Source organism: Perissodus microlepis, chromosome 23, assembly GCF_051167445.1.
Source record: "Perissodus microlepis isolate ML-2025 ecotype Zambia chromosome 23, ASM5116744v1, whole genome shotgun sequence".
Taxonomy (NCBI): domain Eukaryota; kingdom Metazoa; phylum Chordata; class Actinopteri; order Cichliformes; family Cichlidae; genus Perissodus; species Perissodus microlepis.
This window is the reverse complement of record NC_140482.1, coordinates 3,658,637-3,671,501: the sequence shown is the minus strand read 5'-3', so window position 1 is coordinate 3,671,501 and position 12,865 is coordinate 3,658,637. Positions and strand designations below refer to the sequence as shown.

Genomic DNA, 12,865 nt, shown 5'->3' with positions numbered 1-12,865 from the left:
CTTTGCTTTGTCAGACAGCTTTTATGTAAGAAATTGAAGTGGTTGTAATTCAACATTGTTTTGTTCTGTCTTTGATGCTGAGACGTAGTGGCCGGGATACAGCAAAGCTGAAACCATGAAACTGCCTTCACCATATTTCACAGATGGAGCTAGGCTCTTTTGTTAGAAGAGTAACAGTAGATAGGAATCACCTACATAGAAAAAGCAACTGAAAAAATGCTTGTATGAGTGAGTGTGAATGAATGAGGCATGTTATATAAATAGCTTGAGGTGCTCAGGTAGGGTAGAAAAGTGCAAAATAAGAAGCAGTCCATTTACCATTTATCCGTTCATGAATACAGTTTATTTAACTGTCCTTAGAGATGCTTCTGTAAGCCTTTTCAAGCTTGATGAGCATGAACAACTCACTGCTCTCAGACCTCTTTCGTTTCCCCCATGATATTCACTACTCCAAAAAAAAGAAAAAAAGAAAAAGATGAAAAGGAGCACTATTTAAAAAGTATAGCATCAAGTCAGTTAAACTGTTGGGATACTGACCTGGTAGTTAAGTAGCACAGGAGCTTGCTTCATTTTCTGCTGCTTTGGTGTTAATAAAATTAACAACAAGTGCACCAGAGGAGCAGCAATGAAACAACCCCAAAACAGGAAACGTTTCACAGGTGGAGGCAACACATTTTTCCACATCATCTTTTCTGGATTTTGTTTTTTTTTTCTTCTTTCACCAGTTTTCCACTCCCTGCACAGTCTCAAGAGCATGGAGGAAATTCGAGGAGACAGCAGTTACTGTAGGACAGCTGAGGTGCTGGACCTGCCTCTGACCATACAATCAGAAACAGACTTCACAGAGTCACAGACGAGAGCAGGTTCACCCTGAGCACAAGTGACAGACAGGAAAGGGTCAGGGGAAGCCAAAAGTCATGTAGCCTGTAACGTCGTTCAGCATGAGATGTTTTGTGTTGGGGCATTAATTATCTGGGAAGAAATATGCTTGGGGGGGATGCTGAGACATGGGGATAGGTTAATTGGATAATCCAAATTGCCACTAGGTGTGAATGTGCGAGTGAATGTGAGTATGAATGGTTGTCTGTCCCTGTGTGTTGGCCCTGCGACAGACTGGCGACCTGTCCAGGGTGTACCCTGCCTCTCGCCCTATGACAGCTGGGATTGGCTCCAGCACCCCCCGCGACCCTGAAAAGGATAAGCGGTAGTGAATGGATGGATGGATGGATGGGATGCTTAGACCTCAACCAGCTAGGCCTCATGTAGCAGAGTATCCACCTGAGACTGGGCGTTGTTCATGAGCGTGGAGGATGAAGGAATGAATATTGACTGGTTTTTAGAAATAACTGAAACATAGTATTTAATAATACAAGAGAGAAAACCCAGCAATCATGATCCCTGTTAAACAAGCATTTGGCGACAGTGGGAAGGAAGAACTCCCTTTTAAAACAAAGAGACCTCCAGCAGAACCAGGCTCAGCAAAGAGAAGATGGGTAAGAAAATAGACAAGGATAAAGCAACCTTTAGCAGCATAACAAACAGATGGTTCAGGATCAGCCTATCCTGTTCTAAGTTTTAATAACAATGACAATTTTCAGTCGAATCTTTAATGTAGCAGTTGTGTTTTTCTCCCAAATTGTAACCGGTTCCACGGGAGAGGTGTTTGATAGCTGAAGGCTCCGCCTCCCATTCTATTTCTACAAACAAATAAGCCTGCATCAGTTTTTCCTAGGGTGCTTTATTTGGATAATACAGTGTTTTAGAGTCATTATTCAAGATTTAGTTTGGGAGGAAAATAATCTTAAATGAACTTTACAGATGCCAACAAGGAGAAGTAGCTTCTTCCCCTAAAAGGCTGCTCCTCTTAGGAGTTACTACAGCCGATCATCTCCTTACATCTCACCGTATCCCTGTCACCCTCCTGTCATTCCAAGCCTCTGCATATCCGCTTTCACTACATCCATCAATCTTCTCTGCGGTCTTCCTGTTTTCCTCCTGCCTGCCAACTCCATATTTAAAATCCTTTATTTAGTATATCCATATCATAGCAGCCTTACTACCATCTTAAACAGTCCCTTCCACTCCTGCTGTTGTTCTTCTTTCACACGTTACCCCTGACACCTGTCTCCACCCACTCCACCCTTCCTGCACTCTCTTCATCTCTATTGTGCTCTGTGCGTTTCTTTGAATGGGTGACCCCAGGTATTTAAATTCACCTATCTTCCCCGTTTTTTGTCCTTGACGCTCACCTTTCGACCCGTTTCCCTCTCATTCACATACATGTAGTTCCCCTGAAAAGAAACTGACATCAGAGAAATATGGTGATTCTTTCTAGACGTAGTTATTACTCTCACTGGAGTGTTAAGGATCAACTTTTAGGCTGATTTTAATTATGATTTTAAAACAGTCTGATAATAAAGTAATTATAGGACTCCAGCCTACAAGTAGCAAATGCATGAACTACTTTTTCAGCAACACTTGGAGATGCTTCTAATTTTGTGTAATAATGAGGACCTCATCATATTGCAAAACTAGCAACTGAACAGATGATGGAATGGAAAGCTGTCCTACATATTTGTTTAATATGTGCACTGAAGGACATCCTGATCAAAATGACTCCAAGGTTCCTCACAGTGTTCCTCGAGGCTAAGGTAAGGTCATCCACAGTTAGCATCTGGTTACACATCAGGTTTCTAAGATTTTTAAGGCCAAGAACAATAAGAACTTTTGTCTGAATTTAGAAAACTACAGTTTACCCAGGGCTTTAAGAATGCTATATATTTCAATTAACTGATTTGTGATAGGTTTCTGGTTTCCTATAACGGGGTATCGTCTGCATAGCAACGACTATATATACCTTCATTCCGTGTCTTACTTCATTTATCCTTTGTGTTTTTCACAGAAGTCAAAGCAACGCCTCTCTAAGGAGCTGTCAGACTGTGTTGTTTACTGCAAAAGTGTCCATTTCACTAGCTTCAAACACTCACGTATTCACTCCAAGTTCTATGAGGTGGCTTCTTTCACAGAGTCTAAAGCCCGGAAACACCTTAGAGACGCCGGTTAGTTCACTCACATGCTTGTTTTCTGATACAGATTTTGTTTTTGACCAGACGAGAGTGTAACTTTTCTGATATCTATTTCAGGGGCTGAATTTGTGCACCATAACTCACGGCAGCTGAGCAGAGTTTATCCCAGTGGTTTTCGAACAGACTCTTCCAATTTTAATCCTCAGGAAATGTGGAATGCTGGTTGCCAAATTGGTGATGCAACAATAAGACAGATTTAAGTCTATATCAAGCATTTTTCAACGCTGCTCTCAGATCATTTACATTAATGCCTAGTTCATCACTCACTTCTCACTGTGATATGTTTTGCTTGATGATATAATTTCACTCTTAATTTGGAATGATTAAGAGTTTTATTTTCATGGTAGTCCAGGTGAAATACAGAAATACCAGGTTTGCTGGCAGGAATCCCCTAAATCAGGCTCCTTTCAGCGTCTTTAGATCTTTTCTGAAGCAAAACTAAAGCAGAAAGTCGGTATTGTCCTTATTTTAACACTATGTTTAGCAGCAGCCACCATCTGAGTTCTGTGTGTACATTCACAAAGATGCACTTTTTCAGCTTTTTATAATGACGTACTGATGACGTGTTTGAAGGGTTACAAACAGGGTTGGTCAGCAGGCTCAACACGGTCTAAAGTATTGTTTGTGGGTCAATGGTCATTAAGTTTCCATAGTAGAAACTCAGCTTTGCAAAATGAACCCTTTATTTATCTTTATTATTATTGTGTTTTTCTTTGACACCAACAAATAATTGTATTGAATTATTATTAATCTTTTACACAAGAACTGTGATTTTCTGAGTTCTAACAAATATGCTTGGATATAATAATTATTTTTTTCACATTTTTGTTCAGTTTTTTCATAATTAATATAATTATATTATATTAACATAATTAAATTCATAACTAAGCCTGTTGACAAACAAAAAGAGACAGTTAGGCGTCCCAGGCAGAAACTGATACAAATGTAAGGAGACTTTCGTAAAACACTTTTTATTCATTTAAATTCAAATGTCAGTGAGAGATGAGGAAGGAGATCCAGAAAGGAAAATTAAAATTACTTTAAGATGAAACAAATATTTTTCCTTCAAATAAAACATAAATAATATCTGTCCACATAATGTCACCACTTATTATACTGAATGATCCTGGCTGAAGCCAAAATCTGTGCAGCTTTAATAATAAAACAACAAAATGCCTAGTGGCCCAGCACATCATGCACTTAATCAGAACTGAACAGACCCAAACCTTTCCCCAAAATCCCCACAAAAAATGATTTTTCTCCTCTTCCACTCAGTTGCTTTAAACTTCCAGACAGCAGGGGAGGGGATGGATGTGAACGATGGACTTTTTAGTCAGAACGGCTGCTGTGGCTATGTGTTGAAGCCCAGCTTCATGAGAGAGGCGGACGTAAGGTTTGACCCTGAGATGCCTCAAAAGCGGGATCACTACCATCCTGTTGTCCTCACCATACAGGTGAAAGAGAGATTTTTTATATATATTTTCATTAAAAAATCGATGGATCTCTTTAAAAGTGACGTCTTTAACACGCTGAACAAAATGTGTGTTTTCATTAAATGTAATGAAGGTGATCAGTGGTCAGCAGTTACCCAAAGTCAACATCAAAGAAGACTCTATAGTGGATCCTCTGGTCAGAGTGGAGGTCCATGGAGTTCCTATGGACCAGGCCAAGCAAGAGACGAGATATATTGAGAACAACGGTACATACTCACACTGACTTCAGTTTGATAAGGAGAGATCACTTGGAAGAATTGGACATTATTTATAGAGATAGAAAAGTTAGACTGCGATTACCCATCATGGCAGAATGGAAACCCAGCCGTGATAGGTTTAGGACCGGACCCCCCAGGAGCTCTGGCTGAGGTGTCTGAGGTGGAGATGGGGAAGAGGGAGACCTCCTATTGGGTCTTAAAGGGAGAATGACGGAGAGCACAGATTTAAACCGTGCAAAGCGGAGGCTGATTGGCTCAGATTAGATTAGCAATGATGTCAGCATTGACACTGACAGCGTGGTACGGCAGTAGTCATGTGAAGAACAGGAAAGCAGGTAGCTGAGTGATTACAGGCCTTCTTTATTGCACTTATGTTTAAGCTTCATCAGAAACCATTTTAAATGTGATATATTAGACCCTGTCTGAGCGCTGGTGCTGAGCAGTTCATCCTTTTCACAGGGTTTAACCCCATGTGGTATGACACTCTGCATTTCACCATTCACACACCTGAGCTGGCCATGGTGCGCTTTGTAGTGGAAGACTATGACAAGACATCTAAGAATGACTTTGTGGGCCAGTACACACTCCCTATGAGCTGCATGCAGCAAGGTACGGATCAGTTTCTTCTTTAAACTTTGTTTTCATATTCACATTAACATTTAAAACAACGTCCAGTCCATCAGTTCAGTTCATTTTTATTTGTATAATGCCAAATCACAACAACAGTTGCCTCAAGGTGGTTAATATTGTGAGCTAGACCCTACAAGGATACACCCACCCATGTTCTCATTGGGTTTTCATGTGCTCCTCTTTGAGAGTCATCACCATTGCTAAGAAGCATCAAACACATTATATTCTTTATGCAAACTTACTGCATGATGTGGGGACAAATGTTTGTGATCAGTGTTGCAGTCATTATTCAGAAACGGTCATATATTACACACATTACACACACATTACTTTTGTAATGGAGTACATTAATTAATTACTCCCTGGAGAAGAAAACAATGTTGAACTGCTACTTTGGCGTTTCTCTATAAAATAACCTTAAATGTCTCATAATTACCATTTAACAATGTGAACCTGAGGCTACAATTACACACCACATATAGGGCTGGGCGATATGGCCTAAAATTCATATTGCGATATAATTTGAAGCATGTGCGGTAACGATATATATCGCGATATATTCTTTTCTTCTGTATAACGTATTTTCCACACTATAAGGCTTAAAATCCTTTAATTTTCTCAAAAATCGAGAGTTTGCCTTATGTATGAATTCTGGTTGTGCTTACTGACCTCGAACCGATTTTGGCTGCAGAAATCTGTTAAAAATGTTTTAGTACAGCTTTGGTAAGCCGCACTGCTTGATGGATCGTCAGAGCATTACGGCTGCCGTAGTGAGGAGCTTCGCGAAGTCATCTGGGTCCAAAACTCCGTCAGTTCAGGTCCCAAAGTCAAACGAACACTGAGAGTTAAAAACTCTCTAAATTCTTTCATCTTTAATTAAATCATCAGCGTTGCTGCTTTATCGGGTGTAATAATTAAGTTTTACATCCAGGCATCCATGAAAACAGAATTTATTAAATTTAACGGAGTTAGAAGTTAGCAGGAAGTTAGCTCGCTAGCTTCCACCTAAACATTTCATACCATGTTCTGACTGAGAGATTTTTGAAACTAATTGAAACGTACAGCTCTGCTACCACTTCCTCTGCTACCACTTCCAACATAAATGAAGACAGAAAACTAAACAGCAGTGGCGTTTGTAGGGTTACTGAAGTTGGACTACCTGGTATATCATGTTGTGCTACGTGATCGCTAGCGACACAGCTATATTAGCATAACATTAGCACAGTGAAGCTGGAGGATGAACGCCAACTTTTTTTCCACTCGATAAAAGTTAACGTGAGGGATTCTGGTGGTTAAGGACAAATGCAATCGCATAGCAGGATGCTGTACACGGGCCAAACTTCAGTCAGGAGAACAACTGAGATCATTCATCCACAATACGAGGTTAGTCATTAATATACTGCAACAACATGGGAACAGAGCAGCTGCGAGAGAATTCAACATTAATGAGTCAATGTTACGGAAGTGGAGGAAGCGCAGTTTTTGGCTCCCCCCATATTTCAAAGGTGCTTCATCTCTTTGCTATGACTGTCGCCCGCCATAATTTGCAGACGATAATGGTTGTAGCTAGTGATGTTCGATTCGTGAACGAATCGTTCAATACTCGAGAATCCCTTTACTGACTCGTGAATCATGATTCACAAGCCCAACTGACTCACTGACTCATCCCTGTTTCTGTTAGCAAACTAATTTGCTTAGTAGAAATATATCTAGCTTATAATTAAAATTGTGTGGGGGGGGGAAACAACAGCCAGTTTCTTAACAAAAGCATTTCTGCTCTGAACTGGAAGAAAAAAGCCTGAGTAGAAGCTCACATCAAGAAAATAGCTCCTCGGTTCACAGTAGCATCACTCTGCTAACATGCTAACAGCACAATATGAGCTACTCACCCCCTCCCTTCCTGTGTTGAATCGTAAGCGTAAGCAAATCACTCAGGACTCGCTCACCCCCTCCCTCCTGTGCTGAATCATAGAGCGAACGAATCACTCACTCACTCACTAACCCCCTCCCTCCTGTGCTGAATCGTAAGCGTAAGCGAATCACTCAGGACTCACTAACCCCCTCCCTCCTGTGCTGAATCATAGAGCGAACGAATCACTCAGGACTCACTAACCCCCTCCCTCCTGTGCTGAATCGTAAACGTAATCGAATCACTCAGGACTCGCTCACCCCCTCCCTCCTGTGCTGAATCATAGAGCGAACGAACGAATCACTCACTCACTCACCCCCTCCCTCCTGTGCTGAATCATAGAGCGAACGAACGAATCACTCACTCACTCACCCCCTCCCTCCTGTGCTGAATCATAGAGCGAACGAACGAATCACTCACTCGCTCACCCCCTCCCTCGTGTGCTGAATCATAGAGCGAACAAATCACTCACTCACTCACTAACCCCCTCCCTCCTGTGCTGAATCGTAAGCGTAAGCGAATCACTCAGGACTCACTAACCCCCTCCCTCCTGTGCTGAATCATAGAGCGAACGAATCACTCAGGACTCACTAACCCCCTCCCTCCTGTGCTGAATCGTAAACGTAATCGAATCACTCAGGACTCGCTCACCCCCTCCCTCCTGTGCTGAATCATAGAGCGAACGAACGAATCACTCACTCGCTCACCCCCTTCCTCCTGTGCTGAATCATAGAGCGAGCGAACGAATCACTCACTCACTCACCCCCTCCCTCCTGGCTCACAGCTTCTTCTTCTTCTTGGTTGGCAACCAATGTTAAGGCGCATTACCGCCCCCTGGCTCACAGCTCAATGGACATTTAGATGAGAAAATATATATTTAACACATTTAAGGAAAATACTAATAAAATAAAAATAAACAAAATAAATGTTTATTAAGCAATTTTGATAGGAAATTGCTTAATTTTAGAAATGTTTTTGCTCTTTTTTGCTCTATAAAATAGTTGTTTTGTTTTTTTTAGAATCATTCATCTTAGCAGTGGGATTTACATGAAAAGAGAAACAAATTAAGTTTGAGTGAAAATGTAAATTTTTTGCACTCTCTGGTCAACTGACTCAGTGAATCAAATGACTCAAAAACCCGATTCACTTTGGTGAGTGACTCATTAAAACTCGATTCGGTAAAAAGAATCAAATTTATCATCACTAGTTGTAGCCACTGCGATGCTTTCGACCAAAACAGGCGCAGCTTGATGACATCATCAACATGCGCCATCGCGATAGAGCGGTATAGTCAAAATCTCTATCGTTGGCCAAATTTATATAGTTTCTATCGTATATCGTTTATATCGCCCACCCCTAATCACATACACACATCCCTACGTGTGAGGACACACATGTGATCTTTCTCTTAGTATTTAGCCTGACGGCTCATCGCTGCTTTTGTCACCTGTTGAAGTTCAGGGTCTGGCTGCTGGGTTGGAGTCGCCATTCACTGAGCCACGAACCCAGACTGATGTTAAAGCTAACCTAGTGTTAGCATGCTGTCTGTGCAGATGCTTGCACAGAGAAGATTGTGTTAGCAACATAACGCATTTCTCTCTGTCCTGGATGCAGTTTGCACTTTACCATCGTGCTCTCGTCCTTTGTGCAATAATAATAAAAGTAATTTCCATATCCACACTGTACACTGCGCCACTATTTTCCTCCTCTGACACACAAATCAGCTGATTGTAGTGAGAGTGGAACTGATAAGCGGGATCAATAGGCAGGCAGACCAACGATTCCAAGGAACTGGACTACTGGGAACCAGTTTATTTTACATAATACAATAAGAGTCTGAAAGATGTGGTGAAAACCCTCACTAGTAGAACCATAGCATGACATTTGCAGTATTTTGTCTCTCATCTGTCGGTGTGTATAAATATACCTCGTTGCCTCCTAATTGTTTCCTTTTGTGTTCTTAGGTTATCGTCACATTCACCTGTTATCCAAAGATGGAACCAGTATACCTCCCTCCTCCTTATTTGTTTACCTCAGGATCAAACACCTGGAATAGCTGTGGGATTCTTTCTTCATACTATAACATTAATCTGAAAACAGTTCCCACCTGATCCTGTTACATTCAGATCATTTTTTAACAATCACTTTATTTAATGAAGCTGCACAAAATGTCAAAACATTCATGATGAGAAAAATATGAAGTTACAGGAATTTTGCATTATTCCTACTCTGTCATACTTTTAATGTTTGAAATAAAAAAAATCTCAAAATATTGATTTTGTGCAGAATTTTTTTTCTATGAACAAATATAAACATCGATATCATGAGAAATCATAGTTTCAGTTGTGGATCAGAACTATTTTGATGTAGATGTAATAGTACTGTTGTACTGTTTGTTTTGATCCTTCACTGGAGAAAACATTTCCAGTTCAACTTTAAATGGTCCTACGCTCATGTAATGATGTTGACCACATTATAAAATAGTTGATATGAAAGGAATCATGAATAATATGATGGCTTCACTTTATAGCTGCAGTTATTGTACTCGTGCTTTGATGAGATGAGAGAATACGTCCAAATCATAGAAACATTTGTATTTGTTGTCTTATTTGACATCACTGATACACAGCCCAGTGTGGGTCGTACGGTTAGTAAGTAAATGTGCATATTTCTTCTTTGCTCCCTGCCCAACATTACTGCTCCTGTTGGGTGGACTGTGCGCACCTGCTGTACAGGTGAATGTGCTCCTTTCTATCAGTGCACTGTAGATTTTTACTTGGACAATCATGAATACTCTCCAGTCCTCAGGTTTAACTCTGGTCAAACATGAAGACAGAATTATTCGCCCCCCTTTGAAAATGTTATTTTTTATACTATTTTAACAATTATTTTCCTATTGCTGTTAAACAAGGGATTTTACCATAGTTATGTTTTTGTTACTGTATCGTTTTACTTTGCACACAGAAACAAAATTAGTTCACAAAAATAAAATCAAGTTTGCTTATTGCTGATAACAGGTATCTGCAGGTATTTGTTGTGTCTCACACACATCTCCTGAGTAATCCCAGCCCATTCTTCTTTGGTCAATCATTGCACCAAAGAAGAATGGAAAGAACTTTTAACAGGAGGAAAAGTGAGGGAGGGACAGCCATCTGCCCTGACCGGTCTGGGGGGAGCACAGGAAGACACAGTGTGAAGCAGAGCTAGAGTTTAATAATGACTGAATACAAAGTGGTGTATAAACACAGAGTGAAAAGAGGCTGATGAAGAAGAGATGCTCAGGGCATCATGGGAAGCCCCCGGCAGCCTCGGCATATTGCAGCACAAGTAAACAAAGGATCAGGGTCATCAAGGATCCTTTGGGAGGCAGCCAGCGAGAGAATCACTCTCTGCTCTACCTCCTGAGCTGCAGTCACCCAGCTCCTACAGAGAGAAATAGGGAGGGACGACCTCCCCACACTAAACGACCACCCAGGCATAGTCTCACACACAGACACACAAATATAGACATTCACCCACACACACCCACAAATGAATGACACAAGAACACACAAAGATATTTGAGACCGAGAGGTAGATCACTCCCATGGAGGGAGGGAATCAACCAGAAAACGGGTAACCCTGAACACCAAGGCCCCAGACTCCCCTGCAGCAGACGCCAGCCAGCATCCACCAGCACCCCACACCACCCTAGACCTCTTTATAGATGAAGAAACTCTCTTTCCTGGCTAAATGAAGATCTTCTGGGTTAGTCCAGCACCATTTCTTCTCCAGCTTACAGGTTACATTTTTAAAGGTGCACATTTGTGAACAGGGAGTCAAGCACTTCTGAACTGAGGCTTTCCTTTCCAGACGAGCAACAATGTGCAGGGTAGTGTGCAGTGAGGATGTAACACTATGACCAATATAATCCACCTCTGTGGGAACAGAGTTTAACCAGCTGCTCTGTCAGTCACACTTTCAAATGACTGTCTTTGGTTAATCTATACGTAGGTTTGAAAGACTGCTGCTCCTCCTCCTTTTACGGCATATGTGCTTTAAGGACTGACAGAGTCCGTTTAAACTAACTGATGCATCCTGGTGTAACCAGGTCTCTGTGAGGCAGAATACATCAATCATTCACTAACAGGTCATCAGAAGAGAGAGACATGATGTTTAATTGTCCACATTTAACTGCTTCAGTCTTTGGTTCCCACAGGGTGTCACAAGCCCGAGTCAACCAGCCTGCAGCTCCTGTGTTTTCAACTTTTTTCTTACTTTCTTTATTAGTTTGTTTTGAATACTGTTCTCTCTCTAAATTGTGGTGATATTTTATGCTTGGATTGTTTGTGATGATTTTTGGTGGTCTGGGACCAGACAGTCTCTGTGGGGATGGCAGGAGGCGAGAAGCTGAAAAGAGCTTTTGCATCTCTGCTTCTTAGTCTCAACTCTCAATAGTTTTTGGGGGGTTTAATAAATTTCATCAGATTTCTAAACATCAAATGTTCTCCATCCAATCTTTCCTAATAAGAAGAACTATCTTTTCTTATTTAAGAAGACCGCCAATTGACACAAGTGGGTGTTGACGTGAATTCTGAGTTTACTCGATCTGTTTCTGTCCTTAACCAGCAGTTTTGCTGGGTTTGGGTGATCATTGGCTTTGAGACTACAGTTCCTGAAGTCATTCACTCGTGTGTTGGCAGCTGTTCTGGAGTCTTTAGATACATCTCTCACTATTTATTTCCCCCTACTTCTGCCAGGCTTGTTCTTAATTGTGTGGCTTTCTTTGAGCATCTCAATGATACTTATCAGTTCAGCTCTTGACACTTGGAAACATTGCGATACTTTTGTGTATCCATCTGCATGTTCATATTTCTTTTTCTAAGCAAGAGCAAATACAAAACCTGAGCGAGAGGGGCTGTTGTGTGTGTGGATAATAGCAAACACTGAAATACATTTTTTGCACGCAACAATGAATTTTGTTCACTCAAGTTTAGCTTGTCTTCGCTCAAAATAAATTTCTCCTGAAAACGCAGCAGTTGTACTTGCAAATTCTTTTTACGTGCGCTCAGAGTAGTAACACAAAAATAACACCATAGGCCAGTATGTCCCAGGCTAACACACAGACAACCATTCACACCTGCCATTGATTTGGAATCACTCATTAACCTATGTGGATGCATGTGTTTGACTGCGGGTGGAAGCTGAAGAGAGCATCTGCTCATGATAAACTGATTATTATGTTATTATATGTTGTTAAGTTGAATATTTTACTTTACACCTATTACTGAAATACGTGTTCTTAATGTTTTGTCCCCAGTGCTAACATACAAATGTTTAGGAAGACACTTTGTGTAAGTAAAAGCTTCATAACAGCAGAATCATAGCAGAGCTGATCCCGTTAGAAATGCTTCTTATAAAGTAAACGAGTCATTATTAAAAACCTGCTGAATTATTTTATTTTTTATTGACAACAGTAAGTGACTAGACTGAGTTGGTAAAGAATTTCTTAAATACAGCTTTGTACTGTCCCACTGTGAACCAGCTGGA

At 40.9% G+C, this 12,865-nt stretch overlaps 1 protein-coding gene across 2 annotated transcripts in view; it reads left to right on the top strand.

Moving 5' to 3' along the window:
* plcd4a (phospholipase C, delta 4a) overlaps positions 1 to 9,516 on the top strand; it is a 43,822-nt gene extending 34,306 nt beyond the window's left edge. The window contains exons 10-15 of one of the 2 annotated variants that reach the window (XM_084922243.1): positions 2,903 to 3,059; positions 3,144 to 3,260; positions 4,362 to 4,540; positions 4,653 to 4,785; positions 5,257 to 5,406; positions 9,301 to 9,516. In XM_084922243.1, the coding sequence (XP_084778369.1) occupies positions 2,903 to 3,059; positions 3,144 to 3,260; positions 4,362 to 4,540; positions 4,653 to 4,785; positions 5,257 to 5,406; positions 9,301 to 9,392 (828 nt within the window). In that variant the 3' untranslated portion in view covers positions 9,393 to 9,516. The remainder of the gene's footprint in view (positions 1 to 2,902; positions 3,060 to 3,143; positions 3,261 to 4,361; positions 4,541 to 4,652; positions 4,786 to 5,256; positions 5,407 to 9,300) is intronic. The other variant, XM_084922244.1, reaches the window with a different exon arrangement.
* The last annotated feature ends 3,349 nt before the right edge of the window (positions 9,517 to 12,865 follow it).